General features: G+C 44.9%; 1 protein-coding gene across 3 annotated transcripts in view; it reads right to left on the minus strand.

Moving 5' to 3' along the window:
- Window positions 1-22,351, minus strand: part of LAMA3 (laminin subunit alpha 3) — a 185,984-nt gene extending 163,633 nt beyond the window's left edge. For all 3 annotated transcript variants that reach the window (XM_043539735.1, XM_043539734.1, XM_037892741.2), the window contains exons 1-2: window positions 21,944-22,351; window positions 8,217-8,369 (exon numbers count right to left, since the gene is read on the minus strand). In XM_043539735.1, the coding sequence (XP_043395670.1) occupies window positions 8,217-8,369; window positions 21,944-22,252 (462 nt within the window). In that variant the 5' untranslated portion in view covers window positions 22,253-22,351. The remainder of the gene's footprint in view (window positions 1-8,216; window positions 8,370-21,943) is intronic.
- Window positions 22,352-25,811: the final 3,460 nt, after the last annotated feature.

The following is a 25,811-nucleotide window of genomic DNA, read 5'->3' on the forward strand; positions in this document are numbered from 1 at the left end:
AGGCACACATGCACACAGAATTCACTCCTGAGACAATGAGGCCAGCTGAAATCCACAAGAACTCCACTGAAGACAATGGAGTTACTGCAAATATACACCGAGTAAGGGAAAGCAAAATTTGACCCATATGCATCTATGCACAAAGGAATCTCAGCAACATTTTTTGAATCGGAATTCTTGATATTTCTCTAGCATTATCACTGAAAGATGAACTATAAATCAGCTTTTAACTGTTTCTCAACATTTTCCATACCATGGTTCTATGTTACAATAGAAAAGAGTTTCAGCCATCTAGCCGTAAAGGAAGGCAGTGTGGTCATGACACACTGACATCTGTCTGTTAACGTCAGGTTAAGAACCTATGGTTTAAAGAATATATCATATTTTACTTAAAGAGAGAAAAATAGTATTTTTGACATAGCAAATGTCCACTCCATAGCTTCCATTTACCATAGAAGTTTATTTAAAAGATTATATGGAAGAAATTACATAGCACATTTTTTATTTAGTGCACAAAATCTTACTGCGTCTGGACATTTGAGCATTTACATTACTGTCAATAAAGCACAGTAAAGAGACCAAGCATAATTAAGAGCAATGACAAATCTTTTTTAAAAAATCATTTTAGTTGTCAGACATCCTTTTCTCAGCAGCCACCATCATGCTGCTCTCCTGCACCTTCACCTCCTCTTTTCAGAACAGAAAATTTTGAGATACTTAGGACAATATTAGAGCAGCGACTGATGGGCGTTCGAAGAGTTTAATCTCACTGGAAGCCAAATCTGAAGATACATCTGCTAAAATTAAGCAACCCAGGGAGTCAAGTGCAGATTAATGAACTTCAGGCAGACGTTCTGGATTCAAAGAGACAAAAGATGCAGAAACCAATTTTGAAAGAAACTGGTCCGCTTCAGTGATTAAAAGCAAGAGTGAGGCTGCAACAATGCGTATCAGCAACCTTAAAACAAGTTAGGAACAGCCACAGTGTAAGTAGACATGTTATCAGGAGGGAGAGATTGCCTCAGGTAGCAGCATTACGCTTGTCTTATTTTTCAGGAGAATGGTGATTGATTGGAAAAATATAACTATAATACACCCAGCCAGAAAGGAAAGTATGACAGGATTTTTGCATTCAGGAGTCTGAAAACACAAGGGCTGCCCTCACAATAACAAAATGTTACTTTCTGCATAGGCAGATTTTGAGATCCTGAAGGGATTTAGACTTTCAAAACCATGCCAGTCTCTCGTGAAATGGAACCACCAGTGAGTGGTTTTCTGTTTTAACCAGCTTTCAAACATTCTCACAGAACAGATGTATAAGAAAAATGTCCTCTGAACAATGACATTAACATAGGAAGTGAGCGACTCCATGGAGAGTCTTAAAATGTATAATAGCAGGAACACAGCACTTGAAAAGCATTTAATATTATGTATAACTCTGCTTCCTCTAATTGTGGGTATTTGATGACCAATTCATAACTGAGCCACTGTTGTTCATTAATACATTTACATACATTAATATACTTATTCTTGGTCAATATGATGGGAGTGCAGTACAATTTGTGCACTTCATCAGCGGGGAGATTTGCACTGCGTTAAAATAAAGGGTAAAGCAATTGTCCCCTAGCATGGTTAAACATATTCCCCTCTTTCTTTCAGTATTACAGCCCCCCAGTTCTACAACACTTTTAAACAAGTGACTAACTTTAAGCAGGTGAGTAATTCCATTGAAACTAATGGGTCTATTCACATGTTTAAAATTAGGCCTGTGCTTATGCACATTGCTGTATTTGGGGCCACAGCCCTTAACACGTCTTCTCCATTAATAACACTGTGCAAATGGCTTTTATTAGAATGTTTTATACACATCAGACTGATGTGGAGCAGGTGTGTGACTATCATGCAAAATACTAAGAGTGAACCTCAGATTCAGATTGATCCTGGGGTTGAAGGAGAAGAGTGGGACTAAGTCTATAAAGTGGGAAAAGAACCCACCGACCTATCTTTCCTACATACCCCCATGTCTACAAGCATTCCCCACTACCACAAGACCCAAGGCCATCAGCCTATCGGCTCTTGGGGTTCCTTATTTCCCACGCTCGGGAGCGTGCGGCCATCTCTGTCAAGTGTGCTGGAGTAGCAAGGAGAACAGAGCCTTCTACCCAGAAAACCTTTATCGACTGGGAAATAACCACATATACCATGTAGTCTCTGAAGAGTCTGATGGACAGAGAGCACGCAGCCTGCATCCTTCCCCAAAAATACGAAGGGAGGGGTGCATCCAACATCTAAAAGAGAAGAACATGGATCAAGCATCTGCCACCAGATTCTCCATAGACAGCAAAGGTTACATAGCAGGCCCAGTGCTTTTAGTAGAAGCAAGGAGCATCTGGGGGGTTAGAGCCTGGGGTGAGAAATAGGCAGGATGCTCCTTGGGACCTTTGGGGATTGGAGACCTTCAAACACAAAGAGGTTGGTAGATTGCAAACCAAAGGGTAGGGTTCAGTTTGCAAACTACATTATATCACATACAGAATGCTGCAGGGTGCCCACAGCTCTAGGGTTCAGGATTGTTGTGCTGCGTGTCAGAGAAAGGGAGAAACTGGAATCTAACTGTCTCACAAAGCCGCTGTTTGCCTAGTGAGAAAATCTGTTTAAAACCTATCAACATTAAAATAAAGGAAAGAACAAAATTAAGAGATATTTCCTACATTCACAAAAATAATTATTGCATTTATGTGTTGGAGTGAAAAGATCCTGTCTGTACTTTAGAAGGTAAAGGAAGCTCACACATCAACATTAGCTGTATACTTGCTTCTGAATATCATTTTACCATTGTGCAGCCTTAAACTGACGAATTATTAAACAATGTTATCAATAGCAGGCAAAGCAGACATCCTAAACTTTCTATGAATATGTCTTCATTGCAGAAGTTTCCAGAGCTCTTATTCAGGTGTTGCCCCTAACCTGGCTCCAGTCCACACACAAAACCCTCATATTAGCAGGAGTATTGTAAGCAAGACACAAGAAGTAATTCTTCCACTCTACTCTGCGCTGATTAGGCCTCTACTGGAGTATTGTGTCCAGTTCTGGGTGCCACATTTCAGGAAAGATGTGGACAAATTGGAGAAAGTCCAGAGAAGACCAACAAAAATGATTAAAAGTCTAGAAAATATGAAGTATGAGGGAAGATTGAAAAAATTGGGTTTGTTTAGTCTGGAGAAGAGAAGACTGGTACATAAAAGGTTGTTACAAGGAGGAGGGAGAAAAATTGTTCTGCTTAACCTCTGAGGATAGGACAAGAAGCAATGGGCTTAAATTGCAGCGAAGGCGATTTAGGAAACTTCCTAACCGTCAGGGCGGTTACGCACTGCAATAAATTGCCTAGAGAGGTGGTGGAATCACCCTCATTGGGGATTTTTAAGAGCAGGTTGGATAAACACCTGTCAGGGATGGTCTATAATACTTAGTCCTGGACTAGATGACCTCCTGAGGTCCCTTCCACTTCTGTGATTCTATGATTTCTAACTTGGATATGGCTTTTCAGTGTGGCCGTTCACACCTAGACTAGGCTAATCCGTAAGACAATCCCCAAATTAACTCTGCAGTGAAGACATGGCCTGTGACTAGGGCCCTACCAAATTCATGACCCTGAAAAACGCGTCATGGACTGTGAAATCTGGCTAAAGTAGGAGGGTTGCAGGATTGCCATCCTTACTTCTGCACTGCCTTCAGAGCTGGGCGGCTGGAGAGCGGTGGCTGCTGGCTGGGAGCCCAGCTCTGAAGGCAGAGGAACCGTCAGCAGCAGTGCAGAAATGAAGATGGCATGGTATGGTATGGTATGGCCACCCTTCTGCCCCGCCGGCAGCAGCAGCGCAGTAGTATGGGTGGCAATATCATACCATGCCGCCTTTACTTCTGCACCGTTGCTGGTGGTATTGCTGCCTTCAGAGCTGGGCTCCCAGCCAGCAGCCACCATTCTCTGGCCACCCAGCTGTGAAGGCAGCACAGAAGTAAGGGTGGTAATACCATGAACCCCCCACAATAGCACTGTGACCCCTTTTTTGGTCAGGATGTCCAGTTTGAGAAACGTGGACTTAAGGGCTTTGCATATTTATATTTTTAAATACATATTCATGATTTGTGTCAGCCCCATGACATTTAAGATTATCTGTAAGTATGAAATTCAAAACTTTTAAAATGCTAGGACTGTGAAATTTACCAAAATGGACCGTGAATTTGGTAGGACCCTACCTATGGCTCTTTCCATAGAGGTGCAGTGGAGAAATGAACCAAGATATAATACTGACATGTATAACTCATTTAAATTTGTTTTAAATAAAAAAATTCTATAAAACAAAAATCACAGACGTTTAGTTTAGCTACTGAAAAACCTCCATTTCTGCACCAGTTCTGCACAAGTATATTAAAGGGCTCCAAAAACATTGCGGAATTAATGCTGAACACTTGTGTGAGGTATTGAAGTATTAACCCCATTTTACAGAAGAGGAAACTAAGGCACAGAGAGCGATTTGCCCAGGATCACCCAGGAATGTAAGTGGCAGAGCTGCATACAGAACCCAGCCTTTATCTTTAATTAGTAGACCATGATCCTCCCCTTATAATCAAGTCACTTGAAAGCTTATTAAACAAAAACTGAAGAGCCTATATGAACAATGTCAATGAATAGTTACTGTAGTCAGAAAGAGAATCTTCTGTAGCACAATTTACTTTTATACACAAATTTCCAAAAATGGCCACTAACGTTGGGTCCCCAACCTGAGACATGTTGGCCCAGATCCTCAAAAATATTTATATGCCCACTGATTTCAATAGGATTTAGCTGCCTAAATATCTTCTGAGGATGGGAGTTTGTGACGCTCTGTACCTCGGGGGAACACCCTACATCCCCACGTGTTATCCAATGCAAAGTTTGTCATGTTGGGTGTCTTCGGAAGGGTCATAATGCAGTGAGCATAGTTGTTATAGTGATGTTATAATAATTGTTATAGTAAGGTTAGAAGTTATAATTTCACTTATATAGTTATGAGGCTGAAAATGTATCCTCATGGCTTAAAGCAAGCCCATGCAAAAACTCTCCAAGAACAGAGAGGCAGTTCACACCTCGTCAGGGCATGTATGGGACAAACCCAGCCGAGCCTCACAGGAACAATGGACACTGGCTTAGGCAGCAACAAAAGAAACTGTTAGACCTTCCAGGGAGTCACACCCTTCCTTCGGGCTGAGGTAATGCTCACCTGACTCTGAAGGGGAGAAGGGCAAAGCCAAGAGGAAAGAAAAGACATGATAAAAGGGAGAGACATTTTGCCATGCGCTGTCTCTTCCACCTATATCTACAGACACCACCACCACCAAGCGACTGAAGCACTGATCAAAGGGAAGAGCCTGACTGAAAATTAACCAGCCAGCCTGTGGTGAGAAGCATCTAAGTTTTAAGGACATGAAAGTGTTAAGATTAGCTTAGAATGCGCTTTGCTTTTATTTCATTTGACCAAATCTGACTTGTTATGCTTTGACTTATAATCACTTAAAATCTATTTTTATAGCTAATAAATCTCTTTGTTTATTCTACCTGAAGCAGTGCTTTTGGTTTGAAGTGTGTCAAAGGCTTCCCTTGGAATAACAAGCCTGGTACATATCAATTTCTTTGTTAAATTCACGAACTTATATAAGCTTGCAGCGTCCAGTGGGCATAACTGGACACAGCGAGACAGAGGTTCCTAGGGTTGTGTCTGGGACCGGAGATATTGGCTAGTGTCATTCGCTTGCAAGTAGCTGGGAACAGCTTACATGCCAGAGGCTGTGCGTGAACAGCCCAGGAGTAGGGGTTCTCACAGCAGAACAGGATAAGGCTGGCTCCCAGAGACAATGATTGGAGAGGCCTCACAGATCACCCGTCCAGATAACACCAGAGGGGAACGTCACTGAGCTGTTAGTCCTGATTTTCAGAAGCGCTAAACACCTGCAGCTCCAACTGAAATCAGCAACTTTGAAGAATCGGGGGGAAAGGTAATTCAACCTGGGTACAAAAAAACTCAGGGAACTAAAAGCAGTGACCCCTGGAAGCTCGAACTTTCAAGTTATTCTCAGATAGAAACACAGAGCATCACAAAAAGATGTGGTATACAGATGTCCTCCCCCCCTCCAAAAAAAAGCCTTCTGTGCTATCTAACTATATTTAGTTCAATTTTCTATTCCTATTTCTTGTTTTGATCTATATTATGTTCACCTGTTTTTATACTGAACAGAAGCAAAAGAAAATATACTTTTAAAGCATATAAAACAGTAGAGATGTAAATTAAGAAGGATCCCACTAAAGATTTTATTACAAAATCTCATACACGGAGATATGCATAAAACTGAGGAATGTTTTCCTTACTTCTGAGTTGGAAACCTTAGAGAAAAGAATCGTGCATATAAAAAGTACAGGCCAGAGCTATCAGCCTGTTTCCAGAACTCAGACAACAGCAATATTATGAAATAACTGAGAACGAGAAGAGCACTATAGGCCTATTTCCAATTCCACCCCAAGTGAACAGTTCCCACCTGGTTTTTCATCCCATTCAACTTTCTATAAACTGAGGGCCATATGTGCAAAAACTTATATTTCTAACATTAAGCATGAGAATAATATCATTGAGGTCAATGGAACTACTCACATGTGTGTTTGCAGGATAAGGACCACAGTTTGGATCAGAAAAATAATGCTTGGCAGAAGCTTGCCTAAGCTCAACAATGGCTATTTTATTTTTAATATACAGTGTATAATGCAGTAGTAACATGAGCCTGTTCAAAATTTGTTTTGTGCATTAGAGATTTTAATATCAGTAAGGCTATGTTTTAGTCTCGGGTATTTTTAGTAAAAGTCATGGACAGGTCATGGGCAGTAAACAAAAATTCACGGCCCATGACCTGTCCGTGACTTGTACTGTATACCCCTGACTAAATCTTGGGTGCTCTGGGGTAGGGAGCAGCCTGGGGGAACTGCGGGTGCTCGGGGGTTAGGGGGGCAGTGGTGCATGGCCCGGGACCCCCACTGCTGCTGGGGGGCTGGGGCAGCATGGCAGCCCAAAACCCCCACTGCTGCTAGGGGGAAAGAGGGGGCGCAGCAGCCCAAGACCCCCGGTGGTGCGGGGGAAGCGGGGTGCGGTGGCCTGAAACTGCCCCAGCAGCAGCCACTGCGGCGGACCCAGAGGCTGCCTGAGCTGCTCAGGTGATCTCCAGGCCAAACACCCCACCCCCACCGGCCGCTGCAGAAGTCACAGAAGTCCCGGAAAGTAACAGAATCCATGATTTCCGTGACCTCTGTGACAGACTCGCGGCCTTAATCATCAGTAAAGATTCACAGGCTTCTACATCAAAACACTTATTGCCTAAATGATAGAACCCTACAACTAAACTGGTTCAAAGAAACATTTCTAAGAAACCACTCATTGGACAAATCTGGACTGAGGCTTAGCAAGGACATAATGGGAATGAAGACTATGGGCCATTTTCTCAGCTGGTGTAAATTGGCATAGCACAGCTGACTTTAATGAAGATGTGCCTATTTATGTCAGCTGAGAATCTGGCCCTACAGCTACAAAGCTGAATTTACATATGCAGAGTCTTTAGTGTTAGCTACTTGCTTCTCCCCTGCAGGGGAAGCCCGAATATTTGTATTAACACCCATCTACCTGCCCCTGTTGTGTCTTTCTTTCTGGGCACCTCTAAATCAGTAGTTTTCTTATTTTAAGGCAGTGTCCAGCAGAGAGCAGAAGGTTTCCTGTGAATGGCTAACGGAATCCACCTTCAGCTAAAGTAATCCTCTTCCAACTATTGTCATCAAGAGAGTGTGCAGCATGAATTTCCCCTGGAGCCATGGGGGAAGAGGTTATGGAATAAAAGGCAGAGCCTGAGTTCTAGGGGGGTGATCCTATGCAGCTTTAGATTAATTAATTGTGTTTAGATTCTAGTGGCGCCAATTCATAGCAATCAATATATTGTCTGTGGCAAGAACCCACAGTCAACATTCCTGAGAAAGATTAAGTAAAGTTAAATCTGTAACAATCACAGAACATAAACCACAAAAGAATCACATGGCAGACCAAGATTCTTAATTCAAACATTTTCATCTTTCTACTGTAAGGCCTTTGTATTGATACAGAATATGGCCAAACCCATTAACGCTCCAAATAAAATGATCACATACTCACCTGTCCAAGATCTAAAGTGACATTCACTTCATTATACTGTAAGCCTAAAGAGAGAGGAGGACTTTGCCACCAGCGTTCAGTTCCATCAATAGCATTGGTTATTGGGTGAGCTTTATTGGGATCAGCTGCATTGCAATAGTCACAAAACTGTCCCTGAAAGACAAGAAAACAAAAGATTTATGCTCAGTTTGATCTGTCTTAGAGTATAGACACATCTTTCCATTAAACTATAAATGATGGATCCTACTGCTAAATATGATACTTAGGTAGGGCTTTGACTGGGTGTGTGGTAAGATTTTGTTTTGCTTTTGTATGGTGTATTTCTGGTTCCAATCTCTTTCCAAAGAAACTACAGTAGAGCATATTGATATTAATAATTTTACTGACATTTTAGTAAAATCATCAAAGGCCCACTTTTGCGATGACATCAAGATATGCACACAAGCCCCAATTCAGCAATGCATTTATGCATGTGCGAAGTCCATTTTTATTCAAGAAAGCACTTAGGCCCAGATCCTCAAGGGTATTTGTGTGCCTAACTCCTATTGAAATCAATGGGAGTTAGGCACCTAATGACCTTTGAGGATCTGGGCCTTAACCCCGCATTTAATTTTAAGCACATACTCAAAACCTACACTTTTGCTGAAGTTGCCATCAGGTCTGTCATTATGTTTGTAATATTGTAATCCATTCACTGGAGCCAAAACTTTTAAGGGGTTTCAAACTATTTGCATACTGGATTCTGCATGTGGACTTCTGAGTTAGCAGATAACAGGGTAACGCTACAGACATCCCCCGAATGTTAATAGCAGCAGATTCTGAAGAGTACACGTTATGCCAGTGATACCACAGTCTACAGTATTTTGGGGTTCTCCATTTTCATTTTCGTAGTAGATGACAAGAGTAGACCAGAGATTTAGGTTTGGTTTCTTTCATTTAAAACAGTCTTTATTAAAAACCAATAAACAACATGCCTAAACTGCTAAAAGGTGAAACAAAACATAGGAAGCAAAATATAACACTAACATACAAAACACACCAAGGAATAGCTGAGACACTTTTCCTCTCAGAATCTCCTCCCCTCCAAAAAAACCCATCTCTGATGGGAATTTTAACTTCCATCTTTCCCCCATTCATTCTTCTAAGAATTGAGAAAGAGGGCCTTTTTATAAAAAACCCAAGACTCCTTCCCATTTCCCAGCATGCTCCAGGAGCAGAGTAATCTACATTTCAAAATAGTCAGTTCTCTACTGGGATTCAGTTTCACAGCCTGCATTATTACAAGGTTACTGGCCCTTCCACTCCTCTCAAAATGAACAACTCCAACAATGTGTAAGTAGTCCTCTGTATACGTGTTAGTTCTCTTTATCTATGCTCTACGGTACTTATATGGCCCTCAATGCCATAGTATCTAAGCACCTCACCATTTTTTAAATTTATTTAATCCTCACAACACCCTTGTGAGCAAGAGAAGTACAGTAAAAGCTGTTTTATCCAGCATGTTGGGGGAATGGGGGACGCCGGTAAGTTAAAAATGCCGGTTAACTAGGAGGGAGGGAGTTTGGGTGGAGGAGGGGGCTCAGGGCAGGGGGGTGGGAGGGGGCTTGGGGTGTCAGATCTGGGAGGCGCTCACCTCAGGTGTCTCCCCACAAGCGGTGACTTGTCCCGGCTGCTCCTAGGCAGAGGCACAGCAGGCAGCTCTGCACGATGCCCCCGCAAGTGTTGGCTCTGCAGCGCCCATTGGCCACGAACCTTGGCCAATGGGAGCTGTGGGGGCAGCGCCTTCAGGCGGAGACAGCATGCAGAGCCACCTGCCGCGCCTCTGCCTAGCAGGAGCCGGGACAGGTTGCTGCTTGCAGGGAGCTGCCTGAGGTGAGTGCCCCCTGGATCCGGCACCCCAAGCCTCCTCCCGCACCCAAACTCCCTCTCAGAGCCTTCGCTCTGCATCCCTTCCCACACCCCAGCAACCTGCCAGCCTTGCGCCAATTGGACTATAAACCGGACTTTCAATGAAGATCAGAAATGCCGGTTTATAGAGCTTTCCAGTTGGTGACGTGCCGGATAAAACAGCTTTTACTGTACTAACATACCCCTTTTACAGATAGGGAACGGAGGCACAGAGAATCATAGAATTTAAGGCCACTAGGGACCACCAGATCACCTAGTCTAATCTCCTGTATATCATAAGTCACCAACACCCACATACCAAATCTAGAGATAGAGCAGGGCAGATAAAAAAAAATCTGAGTTTTTTTATTTAAAAAAATCAGATATTTTAATTTAAATCATATTTTAATGTAAATATGGGTTTATTTTAAAAAATGAATCTATTTAGAATTAAATTTGAAATTATGACAACCTGTGTTAAAGCTTAAACTCATTATACTCTATTAAAGTCATTTAAGTTAAATAAAAAAGTAATATTAAGCAGTACATTTTTGCTGCCAAGTTTTAAAGAAAGTCAGACCACTGAACTGGCGTGGAAATCACTGCCTAAGCATCTGAAACCAGAGTTTGTTGAAGTACTAACTCTTCCTAAGATCAGTGAATCTCAGAGACAGATTCCTCTGCCATATTTTGGCCTCGAGTACACTGTTACTAATACAGGTTCAGTTCCACCACTGTTAACATTTGGCAGCCCTAGTCTAGACTGGTCAGCGGCTAGTACCAGCACTTTAAGAACTGTTTTAATTAGTTTTTCTTTGCACAAGATTAGATGGCATAGTATGCAAAACACTGGCAGCAGCTGGCCTACAGCAGAGTTCTTAATGTTGGCTTGGAGCATGTCTACACTACGAAATTAGGTCGATTTTATAGAAGTCGATCTTTAGTAACTGATTTTATACAGTCGATTGTGCATGTCCCCACTAAGCGCATTAGGTCAGCGGAGTGCATCCTCAATACCGTGGCTAGCATTGACTCATGGAGTGGTGCACTATGGATAGCTATCCCACAGTCCCCACTGCCCATTGGAATTCTGGGTTAAGCTCCCAATTCCTGATGGGGTAATAACATTGTCATAGGTGGTTTGGGGGATATGTCATCAGTCTCCCCTCCCTCCCTCCTTGAAAGCAATGGCAAACAATCATTTTGCGACTTTTTTCCTAGGTTATCCATGCAGACACCATAGCATGGCAAGCATGGAGCCCGCTCAGCTGCACATTGCTTTTGTGAGCATTGCAAACACCTCGCGCATTATCCTGCAGTACGTGCAGAGCCTAGCTAGGAGTCGCCAGCATGACGAAGACTGTGAGGAGGACATGGACACAGATATTCCTGAAAACATGGGATGTGGCAACTGGGATACCATGGCAGCATTGGGGCAGGTTGATACAGTGGAACGACAATTTTGGGCCCAGCAGACAAGCACAGACTGGTGGGACTGCATAGTGTTGCAGGTATGGGATGATTGCCAGTGGCTGCGAAACTTTCACATGCATAAGGTCAGTTTCATGGAACTTTGTGAGTTGCTTTCCCCTGCCCTGAAGCGCAGGAATACCAAGATGAGACCTGCCCTGACAGTTGAGAAGCGAGTGGCGATAGCTCTGTGGAAGCTTGCAATGCCTGACTGCTACCGGTCGGTCGGGAATCGATTCAAAGTGGGAAAATCTACCATGGGGCCTGCTGTGATCCAAGTAGCCAGGGCAATCAATACCCTTCTGCTAAGAAGGGTAGTGACTCTGGGAAATGTGCAGGTCATAGAGGATGGCATTGCTGCATTGGGGTTCCCTAACTGTGGTGGGGTGATAGACGGAACGCATATCCCTAACTTGGCACCAGACCACCTTGCCAAACAGTACATAAACCGCCAGGGGTACTTCTCAATGGTGTTGCAAGCACTGGTGGATCACAAGGACCATTTCACCGACATCAGTGTGGGATGGTCAGGAAAGGTGCATGATGCTTGCATCTTTTGGAACTCCGGGCTGTTCGAAAAGCTGCAAGAAGAGACTTTCTTCCCAGACCAGAAAATTACCATGGGGGATGTTGAATTGCCAATAGTTATCCTTGGGGACCCAGCCTACCCCTTGCTCCCATGGCTCATAAAGCTGCACACAGGCAGCCTGGACAGCAGTAAGGAGCAATTCAACTATAGGCTGAGCAAGTGCAGAACGGTGGTAGAATGTACCTTTGGACGTTTAAAAGCACGCTGGCGCAGTTTGCTGAGTAGGTTAGACCTCAGCGAAAGCAATATTCCCATTGTTATTGCTGCTTGCTGTGTGCTCCATAATATCTGTGAGAGTAAGGTGGAGACATTTATGGCGGGGTGGGAGGTTGAGGCAGATCGCCTGGCAGCCCATTTTGAACAGCCAGACACCAGGGCTATTAGAAGAGCACACCGAGGCACGCTGCACATCAGAGAGACTTTGAAAAACAGTTTCATGACTGACCAGACTACGGTGTGAGAGTTGTGTGTGTTTGTCCTTAATGCAAAGCAGCCCCCTTTGGTGAATGTACTTCCCTGTAAGCCAATCCCCCTCCCACCTTCGACCACAGCTGGCACAGGAAATAAAGTCCCTATTGTTCTGAATCCATTAATTCTTTATTAAAAAAAACTTGAGATCACTGACAACGCTGACTAGTAAAAGGAAGCCTGGGTGTACAAAGGGTTTGCTGGTGGGGTGGGGGAGGAGGGAAGGACAAGGCCACATTGCTAATTGTAGCCACACTAGAAATCAAACTTGTGTGAATGACAGCCTTCTGTTGCTTGGGCCATCCCCTGGAGTTGAGTGGCTGGGTGCCCAGAGCCTCCTCCCCCCCGTGTTCTTGGGCATCTGGGTGAGGAGGATATGGAAGTTGGCAAGGAGGGCAGGCAGTTACACAATGGCTGCAGCAGTGGTCTGTACTCTAGTTGCCTTTCCTGCAGCTCCACCAGACGCCTCATTATGTCCGTTTGCTCCCCCGTTAGCCTCAGCATCTCCTCCTGCGTGTTCCGATCATGCTCACTGTATGCTTTCCTGGCCTCTGCCACCAAATGCCTCCAAGCATTAAGCTGTGCCCTGTCAGTGTGGGAGGACTGCATGAGCTCTGAAAATATATCATCGCGAGTGCGGGTTTTTTTGCCTTCTAATCTGCGATAACCTCAGGGACGGAGTTGATGCGGGGAACATGGAAGCATTTGCAGCTGCAGGGGGGGAAAAGGGAGAGTAGACTTTCAAGAAGATACATTTCTGAGAACAAAAGGGAGACTCTTTCACAGTGAATCAAGCAATTCACAGCAGACAGCACATGTGTTTTAGGTACAAGGTTGCATTTTGCCTCTTATATTGAGCGCCTGCTGGTATGGTGACACATCACACACAGCTGAGCAACTAAATTTGGTTCGCAGGTAACCATGGCAAGCCAAAGGGTACGTGGGATTGGCTTCTTCCGTGTTCATAACATGTGGGAATGGTTTCAAACTGCAGCGCCCTCCTTTCCCATAGCAACCAATGCCGGTTGTGTTTGCTGTTTAAAAGGAGGGGCTGCGGTTGCCATTTTAAAGGAGGGGCTGCGGTTTTGGGGTAGATGTGCAGCACACCCCCTCCCACCCCCCGCATGGCTATTCTCTGGGATGATCCCTCTTAGCCACGCACAAACAGCCCAGCATGCCCAGGGGATCACCAAACAGAGGGGATCACTGTTCCCTTACAAAACTTCCCGTATTTCAACCAGGTGACCATGAATGATATCACCCTCCTGAGGCTGACACAGAAAAATAAAGACCAAATGTTGCATGAATGCGACCAAAACCCAGGACCATTCACTACCACGCTTTGTGCTGCAATGACTCCAGACCATTTGCTACTGGCTCGGTGTGGTAAAATGTCCTACCATGAAGGATGAAATAAGGCAGCCCTCCCCAGAAACCTTGTGCAAAGGCTTTCAGAGTACGTCCAGGAGAGCTTCATGGAAATGTCCCTGGAGGATTCCCGCTCCATCCCCAGATACATTAACAGACTTTTCCATTAGCTGTACTGGCGGCGAATGCATCCCAATTGTTCAGGGTAAATCAAACATTAAACACAATTGCTTTTAACCCCTGTAGTGTTGTTACAAATGTGCGCTCACCAGAGGTGCCTTCTCCACCTTCAGGGTCTGGGAACAATAGGCCCTGGGAGGGTATTGTCTTCAGGGTGAGGAAAAGGTCCTGGCTGCCAAGGAGAATGGATTCTCCACTTGCCTGCTGCGCATTCTCCTCCTCTTCCTCATCCACAAAATCCTCCTCCGTGTTGTGTGAGGCTGGTGAGGCTTGCAGGTGTCCACGGAGAGTGTTGGGGTACTGGTAGGGTCCCCCCCTAGAATGGCATACAGCTGATTATAGAAGCAGCCTGTCTGGGGTTCTGACCCGGAGCGACCATTTGCCGCCTTCGTCTTTTGGTAGGTACTGCTGTGCATCCCTGGTGTAGCCTCTCTCCACCATGCCCTGCATGAGTTTGGCATATATATCAGCATTTCTTCTGCTGGATCGGAGTTCTGCCTGCACAGATTCTTCTCCCCATACTACAGTCAGATCCTGTGTCTCCCATTCACTCCATGCTGGAACTCGTTTGCGATTCTGGGACTGCATGGTCACCTGTTCTGCTGAGCTCGCCACACTGACCAAACAGGAAATGAAATTCAAAAGTTCCCGGTGCTTTTCCTGTGCACCTGGCTAGTGCATCGGAGTTGAAAGTGCTGTCCAGAGCAGTCATATTGGAGCACTCTGGGATAGCTCCCAGAGGCCAATACCATCAAATTGCACAGCGCTGCGTCTACACTACCCCAAATTCGACCCAGGAAGGTCGATTTTAGCGCTGCTCCCCTCGTCGGGGAGGAGTACAGCAGTCATTTTTAAGAGCCCTTTAGGTCGGCAGAATGGGGTTGGTTGTGTATAAAATCAACCTATCGCGGCTAAATTCGACCTAACCTCGTAGTGTAGACCAGGCCTTGGTCTGCACTAGCAACTTATGTTGGTATAACTACATTGCTCAGGGTGTGGGAAATTCACACCCCTGAGCACCGTTCTACCAACCAAACTCCCCGTATAGACAGTGCTATGGTGACAGGAGAGCTTCTCCCATCAGTACAGCTACTGCCTTTTGGGGAGGCGGAATACCTATGCTGAAGCTCTCCTGTCAGCATAGATAGCATCTTCACTGAAGTGCTACAGCATCACTGTAGACAAGACCTGAAAAAGGTGAACTGGTGTTAACAAAAGTGGGAAATGTTGCAAAAACTAGCGTAAACAAGGCCTAAAGTGGACATTAACTTATACTAAAAATTTCCTTCAAGTTCTGTCCATGTCAGGCTGTGTAATATGTTTTGGTGCTGAATCATGAACTTTTGACAAAATGCACCCCAAGAAAAACCAAAGAACATGCAAATCTGGAGAAATGCCTTTTAAGACAATTAAAGCATTTATTTATGGAGGCTGCTATCCAGCCCTTTAAATACATAATTAAAACCAAGTTCTGGAGATCCCCTGTCTCTCTCTGATAATATATAAAACCTATTATACTTTAAAGGAATAATAATGAGAAAATCTAATTGGCTTCCAATTTATCTGCTAGTGGGGTTAACCAAGCTATAGTTTTTCCTTCATAAAACTGTATTCTGCTATCCAAATACTGTTAAATAGTTAAAATTAGTAAAGTCAATTTCCAAGGGTCTCTCTCCCCATCACATTCTACTCCAGTAATGTTATTTTTTTATCGACCCTACCTCTACCTGCCTGCTCTTCATTTTTCCCCCCTCATTCATGTGTCAGTTTATCATTTTGCCTCTTAATTCTGTTATACTTCATTTTTGGAACACTTCATCTATATTTTGCATGGGGATCTTTTTACTCAGGACCATTATACAGGCTTTTCAAGTTTTTTTTTCCATTGATAATATAATTTGGCTGCAAAACTAAGTACAAAAAAACTTCACAAAGCAAAAAAAGGACAGACAAGGAAGTGTAAATAACCATCTTTCGCTACATACACACAAACCAGCTTTTCCCCGTTGTGTGTCCTTTCAGTTAAAATTATTCTGCTTCAGATAAAATGAATACATATCTGGCAACTTCATATAGGATATCTACAGAGACAACATTAAAATAAAACAAAAACATATAGTCACATCTGTCCAGGTCAACTTTGTATGACTTTAGACCCAAATACTTTAAAGAGATCAACTAGCACAGACCCTTTGCGAGCACAAGTTTTTGCAGAATCTGAACCTTTGTCATGAAAAAGAAAACAATAATTTTTTAAGGGAGGCTTGTATCCCACACACTATGAAGCTTACATACAGAGCGCAATTTATTTCAACTACCAATATTTATGTATCTATCATTCTAATGATTTTCTAAGGACTTGACTATGCTAAACTTCTTTGGGAAATCTCCCACCATTACACTAAAACTAGTGCAGCTCCACTGATGATAGCAAAGGTGAGACCAAGAGTGGAGACAGGACACTCATGCATGTTCACCAGTGTTTTTACCACCATATCATCTAGACCTACTCTATTCAGGGATAATTGACACAGTGGTAAAAACAGTACTGTCATCATGTCTACTCTTCTGCCCCCACCTTTGCTACCACAGATGAAGCTGCCCTGGTGCTGATACAATGGCTGGAGATTTCCCAAAGAAGTCTAGTGTAGACACAACCTAAGATACCTATTGTGGTATCTAAGGGTTGTGAACATGTATGGGGTCACTGTATACGTAGAGATTATAATAAAGGCAGCCCGTGAGCCTTGTCTATACCAGAACATTCTGTATCTGCCATCAGCAAAGGGTGCAGCACCACAGTGTCAACAACTGGTTAGCGCTTGTGATACAAGGCTAAGTTTGTCACTATTTCAAGAAGACTTCATCCAAGACTTAATGTAGTGTTGAAAATGATTTGGTCCTGTCTACACTAGCATTTAAACCATTGTCAACATCAGTGCAGGTGCAGCTGCCTCCCTTTCTGACAATTCCTGAACAAGTACAGCATACAATGCTATAGACTTCACAAGAAATGATGAATCTGAGTTTGTGTCAGTCAATACTGTGCTTGTCAGCCTGGGTCAGGGATTAACTAATGAGAATGTCAAGGATCATTTAGAAAAGAGGCATGGACAAATCCCCATGTACATAGACTGATGAACTATTCAGGGATTATGCAATAACATGATGCTTCTCCAATCATGCTAGAACTTGGTTTGGTTTTACTTATGTACAGAGGTCCAAGATAAACCAGGGTGCTACTGTAAACTCAGGCTGTGCATTAGTGAGGTTTGCCAATGTAGACACAACTTGTCTTACTGCACTAAGGGTCAGTGATACCATTTTCTATCACAACCAGAAAGAACAATGTGTAATAGTGACCAGAGCATGGTTTTATAACAATATTGAAGCATAAGTCTTTAAAAGAAATCCATGTCCACACTGGTCATGCTAGAACTATGCAGCAACAGCCTTGTTTTAACACAGTTCTTGCTAGTATATTTTCAGAGTTTTAAACTACACTCTGGTGATAGCCTTAAAGTAAAGATGAGAGTGAACAGAAAACTGAATTAGGACTATAAAATGCATGTGTTGGGAGATGGGTTATTTTAAAGAAACTGCAGCATTTGAAGATCTGAACTCAAGATTTAATAATTTTCCCAATACATAATTCAAAGAATGATCCTGCAACAGCTGGAGTTTCAGTTATGTAAAGTACATTCCACAAGACCTGCCAACAAAACAGCGAGTAAGAAATGAAGGAAAATAAATTGTTGGACAAACCATTCTCCCTTGCTTCCCACTGGCAATATCTACAGGCATTCCACACTGAAGCCTGTCTGGTAGATTGCACGTGTCTCGATTTCAAGAGACTGAGCCTCAAGACATTGTTTGATTTTGGCTTGAATTCATCACCAGGGCAGGTGTGCATTTGCTAGTGATTTAATTATCCTCATCTCCTGCAGTTCTCCCAAGTGTGAAGAATGGTGATCTCAGTTTGAAAACTGAAACTGCAACAAGCAATCTATGGAAGTATGCCAATGTGCACAATTTACACCCAATGAAGATAAAGGTCCTATCTACACAACAAAAAAGAACCACGTTGCAGAACTTGGTTACACAATAATATCTGACAGTTACGTGCCCCGCAGCAGGTCAGGTACGCTACCAAATGCTAATTCACATCTGCGCACTACTACTATCAGCCAATCCCAGACACACCATTTATCCATCATTTTGAATCACTGAAATGCACAGCACTGCACTGAATCTGTTCACTGAAACTCATCCTAATTTAGCGAATGGCCAATTTACCAATGTGCTGATTAAGGGAAATAGACTGTATGCTATACTGTGGGTTGGAGAGTGCCTTACAGGCTCAGCCCATGCCAGGTAGTTGAGTTGTGTGGAGGGGCCTCACTGCAGTGGAAACCCCAGAAGGAATGGTGGATGACTCTCACTGAATTCTTTCTGGAGCTCCCTGGGAGCGCAAACTCCAGTAAACACTATGCCATGCAGCAAAAGTGTACACTAAGGGTGCCAGGTTAGCACCAGAGTGCAAAGGTGGGACCACTCTGCTCCTCCTCATCCTCTTTGGGGAGGCTAGTGATGGCACTAGCATAGAGCAGTGACTCCACTCCCCATCCACTTCGTGGTTACCCCATGAACCGGGCATGAGTGGGAGAAGCTCCTTGGACCCTCTCCCCTTGCACTTACAAACCTGTGCAGGGCCAGCCACAATCCAGCCCTGTACATACCTCAATAGTAAGGCATAACAGAGGGAGTTAAGTGCACAATATCACCTTAACCTGGAATTTCTTTGTTATTGTGGCTATTCTCTCTCTGTGAGTTTTTAAAGACATAGTACTGCATGTAATGTGTGTGTGTTTGTTTAAATCTTATGAGCTAAGATTTCATAGGAATTTAATGCACTTTTGTTCATTTTTGCAAGTCTAACCGAAAAGATAGATTCTCTTCCCTTATTTAAAGTGTATTAGACCTTGAGAGGTGGAGCAGTTTGATAATATGTACATTGTGCTCTTATCATATTTTCTGTGGCTGGATTTCCCTGGCCTTTTGGAAGAATTTCCAACCCCTCTTGAATCACAACAACTTCTGGTAAACTACAGAAGTATTCATGTTATGTATTTCAATGGGGCTTTGTTGAAACTGGAGAGAGACTCTGCTGTATCCACGTTTATACAAATACTGTAAGAAGCAAAACATGTTTCCTTGAGCCAGGGCTGAGCTATCAGTAATTTTTTCAGGAATTTGGATTAGGCACAAACCACAACTGGCCTCTAACCCAGGACCTGTAAGGTAAATATTTAACAGAGGGAATTCTCCTTCTTTCTATCCTCTCCCTACATACAGTAAAACCTCATTAATTCACACTTACAAGTGGTATTAGTATATAAAAAGACAAAAGACAAGAAAGCAAGGATACTGCATCACAGAATTAACTTTGTTTACTGATTTGATTTTATTTGTAGTTTATATTTAATGACTTCTAATACTTCATATAATGTTAGTAGTATGAGATCACACTACACTATTCTGCTATTAAAGCACTGCTGAGAAATAGGGAGAGATTGCTGCATTGTCTGTTCAAATTATGTGGTGTCTGTGTTAAACAAGTATCAAACAGCAAGGTTCAGCTGAATATGTAAGGGAGAAGGGATAGCATTATGATTAAAGCACAGAACTAAGAGCGAAGGTATTCCTGCCTGTCACAAACTTCCTCTGTGACCTTGGTCTAGTCACTTAATCTATGTCCCAGTTTTCCCATCTGTAAAACAGAAAGTTGTGCAGTTTGTTAGTATTGGTAAAGCACTTTGAGATTTTCTGATGGAAGGCATTATAGAAATATAAAGTCAATTGAAAATAGATTATAGTGTGATATGGAAGAAAGGCACTATTTACATGTGTTGAGGATAGCATACTCCTCTAGATCTTTCCCCTGAAAAAAACTATGGAGAGAAACTCCCTCCAAACAGGAATGATTCTTGAAATAAAACTGACACAACATAACCCCCTCTTCAAGTTCCTGTAAAAATGACTTGCCTAGTTCTTCTATCAATTGTAGTCACAAGTTTGACCCCATAATTCTGTAACAACCTATTTTAAATCCTATTTTGACCCTCTTCTAACTCTCTCCCTCACTCCTACCCCAAAACAAATTCCTTTGAAAGTCCTAGAGAATGTTTGTCAAACTATCTCCAACATCTCCCCTGTAGTAATGTATTGTCAGAGCTGATACTGTATGTCCATTGCATTGGATCAGTGGTTAATGTTCCTTTTTCCTCACCCTCCTGACAGACAAGTTCACACAAGTTTCTTCCAAACCACCTGGGGAAAGTGTATTTCTATCAACCCACCCCTGGGAATTTTGCTTTCTTTTTTTCTCTTTGTGGCTGTCATAAGGTGCACAGAGGTCTCTTGACCAGATAGGTCAGATCAGCATCTGCAGCTTTATCATCATGCTTTCTTACCACACCACCCCTCACACTTTCTTCTCAGAGAGGAAACGCCCCCTCCCCCACCACCACCACCACCACCACCCCGACTCCCACAGGAATCTCTGGCATCATCCCACAAGCAGCTCAAGGGGTACATTATGAGGCTCAGGATTCAGTACTTGTGAAAACCAGGACATACACTGGGTCTTCTTAATACAACATTAAAAGGCACTTCCCCCTCCATAGCCTAGAGGGCCCTTCCCCCATGCAGCAGTTATTATTACACACCTCTGCCAGCACTGAAGAATTGGGGATGGGAACAAGCATGAAAGCCGTAAGGCATCTGATCTACTCTGTCCAACCCTTCAGTGCTTGGGAGGGATTGGGACAGCAAGGTGATCCTGCACCAATAACTCCTGCACCAAACAGCTTTCCAGGCTGGTGGAGTGAGGGGAGATTGCTTTCCAAACTCTATTCAGAAAAACTGAGTAAGTGAGATTGAGCAGCTGGGCTCCTTCCCTGAGCACAGAGGAAACTAGGATCCAGAGGTTACATATGTCAGCTCTTCAAACACCAAAGCAAGGGTGTGGGGAGGGCTGAGGGAAAACACCCAAAGATACAGGAGCATACATGTGCCCCTCTTCTCCAGCTCCCTATATTTTTTCCTACAAACAGTAATGTGATCACTGGGTCCTGGCTTGTCTTCCTGCCCCACAATACAACCTGAGCCGCTTTAAAATATTCAGGGAAACATGGCTGAAAGTAACCGCCACCATCAGTTGCTTACTGGGTGTTAGTCTTTAACTAGAGGTCAAACAATATTATACTGCAAGCTTTGAGGAGACTACGAAGTGCTCCCTGTGGGCAAGGGGCTGTGCAGGCGAGGTGCGGTCCTGAGTTCAAGTGTCACCTCTTGCCTATTCCCTAAAGAAGGGCCCGCACGCCACCACACCCAAACACCCTTAGACTCTGGGGGAGCTGAGATTCCGGTGGGCACTTTGCCAGGCGGGCCCATCTAGGCTTTTAAGCCTAAGCTAACCTGGCCCTCTTGAGCTCAACCACCAACCGCTCCGCTCCCCTCCCCTCGCAAAATCTCTCCGGGGTGTGGGGCGGGAAGTCGCGCCGCGCGGGCCACCGGCCGGGGAATGAAAGGCAGGGGGCAACGAGGCTGCGCCCAGCGCTGCCTCCGGCGCGCACCTGTCCCGCTTCTCCAGGGCGGGCAGCCCGTGTGCCATGCCCCGGAGGCCCCTAACCCGAGCTAACCCGGCCGCCCCCGCGTGTCCAGCGCTCCGGCCGGGGATCCCCGCCGCAGCCAAGGGAGGTACCTGGATGGTGTGCCCCGCGGGAGAGGCGGCCGGTCCGCCCACCAGCTTGCAGTACAGCTCCGGCCAGGGCCTCCCGCCGCCGCTCTCCTCCTCCCCGCAGGTGGCCGTCGCCCGGATGCTGGCTGTCTCGGCCAGGTTGAAATAGGGCGGATGGAGGCTGAGCCCGAGCGCCCCGGAGTCGGGCGGCCCCACCTGGGCGGCCCCGGGGCGCAGGGTGAGGAAGAGGGGGAAGACCACGAGGAAGAGCCCGGCGCCCGGCGCCAGCGGTGAGGCAGCTGCGCGGCTGCCCTGCAGCGCCGCCCCTGCCATGCTCAGCCGGGTCCCCGGCTCCTGCCCGCGGTTGTCCCTGGCGCTGATGGGGGGCAGCCGGAGGTGAGAGGCTCCCTGCGCTCTGCCTGCGCCTCTGCTGTGCGCGGCCCGCCCCCAGGAGCCGGGGAGAGAACACCCCCCTCTGGTGCACAGAGCGAGACGCGCAGGGCAGCGGGCGCAGGAGGGCTGCTGGCTGGGAATGAGGCGTGAGGCATGCAGGAAATATTTGGGTCCTGAGGACTACGAAGTTGAGGGGCGGGGAGGGGGGGTTGGCAGCCCTCTTCTGCCGGACCAACAGATGGTGTCTGGGAATCTGGGAACAGAGCGTTGGGGAGGGGAGGGGGGTTCTGGCTGGGTCCATTAGAGCCCTGGTTTTCAAACTTTTTTTCTGGCGACCCAGTTGAAGACAATTGTTGATGCCCGCGACCCAGCGGAGCTGGGCATGAGGGGTTCGGGGTGTGGGAGGGGCTCAGGGCTGGAGCAAAGGGTTGGGGTGCGAGGGTGAGGGCTGCAGGATGGGGCCAGGAATGAGGGGTTCCGGGTGTGGGAGGGGTTAGGTTCCGGTAGGGGGTCAGGGCTCTGGACTGGGGCCGGGGATGAGAGGTTTGGGGGGCAGGAGGGAGCTCTGGGTTTGGGGGGGCTCAGGGCTGGAGCAGAGGATTGGGGTGCGGGAGGGGGTCAGGGCTCTGGGCTGGGGGTGCAGGCTCTGGGGTGGAGCCGGGGATGAGGGATTTGGGTTGCAGGAGGGAGCTCTGGGTTTGGGGGGGCTCAGGTCTGGGGCAGGGGGTTGGGGTGCGGGAGGAGGTCAGGGCTCTAGGCTGGGGGTGCAGGCTCCGGAGTGGGGCCGAGGATGAGGGGTTTGGGGTGCAGGAAGGGGCTCCGGGCTGGGACAGGGGATTGAGGCACGGGGTTACCTCAGGCAGCTCCCGATCAGTGGCGCAGAGGGGGTGCTAAGGCTGGCTTCCTGCCTGTCCTGGCACCACGGGCTGCGCTGCGCCCCAGAAGCGGCCAGCAGCAGGTCCAGCTCCTAGGCAGAGGTGCGCCTGGGATGCATCCAGCATTCGAGGTGTGGATGTACCAGGGATTTATATAGTGGCATCATGATATTTTTCTGTCTTCTTACCTATCCTTTTCCTAATGGTTCCTAACGTTATTTTTTTGACTGCTGCTGCACATTGAAGCAATGTTTTCAGAGAACTATCCACAGTGACTCCAAGATCTCTTGCTTGAGTGGTAGCAGCTAATTTAGAATCCATCATTTTTTATGTATAGTTGGGACTATGTTTTCCAATGTGTAGTACTTTACACATATCAACATTGAATTTCATCTGACATTTTGTTGCCCAGTCACCTGTTTTGTGATATCCCTTTGTAACTCTTTGCAGTCAGCGTTGGACTTAACTATCTTGAATAATTTAGTATTGTTTGCAAACTTTGCCACCTCACTGTATACCCCCTTTTCTAGATCATTTATCATAGAATCATAGAACTGCAAGGGACCTCGAGAGGATATCTAGTCCAGTCCCCTGCACTCAAGGCAGGACTAAGTATTATCTAGACCATCCCTGACAGGTGTTTGTCCAACCTGCTCTTAAAATCCCCAATGATGGAGATTCCACAGCCTCCCGAGGCAATTTATTCCAGTGCTTAACCACTCTGACAGTTAGGAAGTTTTTCCTAATGTCCAACCTAAATTGCCCTCGCTGCAATTTAAGCCCATTGCTTCTTGTCCTATCCTCAGAAGTTAAGAACAAATTGTCTCCCTCCTCCTTGTAACAACCTTTTATGCACTTGACAACTGTTATCATGTCTGCTCTCAGTCTTCTCTTCTCCAGTCTAAACAAACCCAATTTTTTCAATCTCCCCTCATAGGTCATGTTTTCTAGACCTTTAATCATTTCTGTTGCTCTTCTCTGGACTTCTCCAATTTGTCCACATCTTTCCTGAAATGTGGCGCCCAGAACTGGACACAATACTCCAGTTGAGGCCTAATCTGCTCGGAGTAGAGCGAAAGAATTACTTCTTCTGTCTTGCTTACAATACTCCTGCTAATACATCCCAGAATTATGTTTGCTTTTTTTGCAACAGTGTTACACTGTTGACTCATATTTAGCTTGTGATCCACTATGACCCCCAGATCCCTTTCCACAGTACTCCTTCCTAGGTAGTCATTTCCCATTTTGTATTTGTGCAACTGATTGTTCCTTCCTAAGTGGAGCACTTTGCATTTGTCCTTATTGAATGTCATCCTATTTACTTCAGACCACTTCTCCAGTTTGTCCAGATCATTTTGAATTTTAATCCTATCCTCCAAAGCACTTGCAACCCCTCCCAGCTTGGTATCGTCCGCAAACTTTACAATGTACTCTCTATGCCATTATCTAAATCATTGATGAAGATATTGAACAGAACCAGACCCAGAACTGATCCCTGCGGGACACAGCTCATTATGCCCTTCCAGCATGACTGTGAACCACTGATAACTACTCTCTGGGAACAATTTTCCAACCAGTTATGCACCCACCTTATAGTAGCTCCATCTAGGTTGTAGTTCCCTATTTTGTTTATGAGAAGGTCATGCGAGACAATATCAAAAGCCTTACCGAAGTCAAGATATACCACATCTACCACTTCCCCCCTATCTACAAGGCTTGTTACCCTGTCAAAGAAAGCTATTGGGTTGGTCTGACACGATTTGTTCTTGACAAATCCATGCTGACTGTTATCACCTTATTATCTTCTAGGTGTTTGCAAATTGATTGCTTAATTATTTGCTCCATTAACTTTCCCTGTAGAGAAGTTAAGCTGACGGGTCTATAATTCCCCAGGTTGTCCTTATTTCCCTTTTTATAGATGGGCACTATATTTGCCCTTTTCCAGTCTTCTAGAATGTCTCCCGTCTTCCATGATTTTTCAAAGATAATTGCTAATGGCTCAGATATCTCCTCAGTCAGCTCCTTGAGTATTCTAGAATGCATTTCATCAGGCCCTGGTGATTTGAAGACATCTAACTTGTCTAAGTAATTTTTGACTTGTTCTTTCCCTTATGAATATGTTGAACAGCAGAGGTCCCAGTATGGATCTTTGGGGGACCCCACTATTTACCTCTTTTCTATTGTGAAAACTGACAATTTATTCCTACCTCTTGTTTCCGATCTTTTAACCAGTTATTGATCCATGAGAGGGCCTTCCCTCTTATCCCATGATTGCTTTGCTTAAGCCTTTGGTGAGGGACCTTGTGAAAGTCTTTCTGATATGTAACTTAATATTTTTATTTTTATGGACCAGGTTCTGACAACTCCATGCACACTGAATAGCACCTTCCTCTGGGATGAGCAGTGCCACTGAAAATAGTGGGGACACTTGTAGAGAAAGGTCTACTCCACGAGTAAGGATATCAAAAATCTATTTATTAAATATATACCACAAAACATGAAGGTTCAAGCTTATTCATAGTTCAGACCATATCTTAATAGAAATTGTCTCATAGACATACACCAGTCCCATGCATGATCTCCCCGAGACTGGCTTCCTTTTACCATCCACAATTACAGGGACC

Source organism: Chelonia mydas, chromosome 2 (genome assembly GCF_015237465.2).
Source record: "Chelonia mydas isolate rCheMyd1 chromosome 2, rCheMyd1.pri.v2, whole genome shotgun sequence".
Taxonomy (NCBI): domain Eukaryota; kingdom Metazoa; phylum Chordata; order Testudines; family Cheloniidae; genus Chelonia; species Chelonia mydas.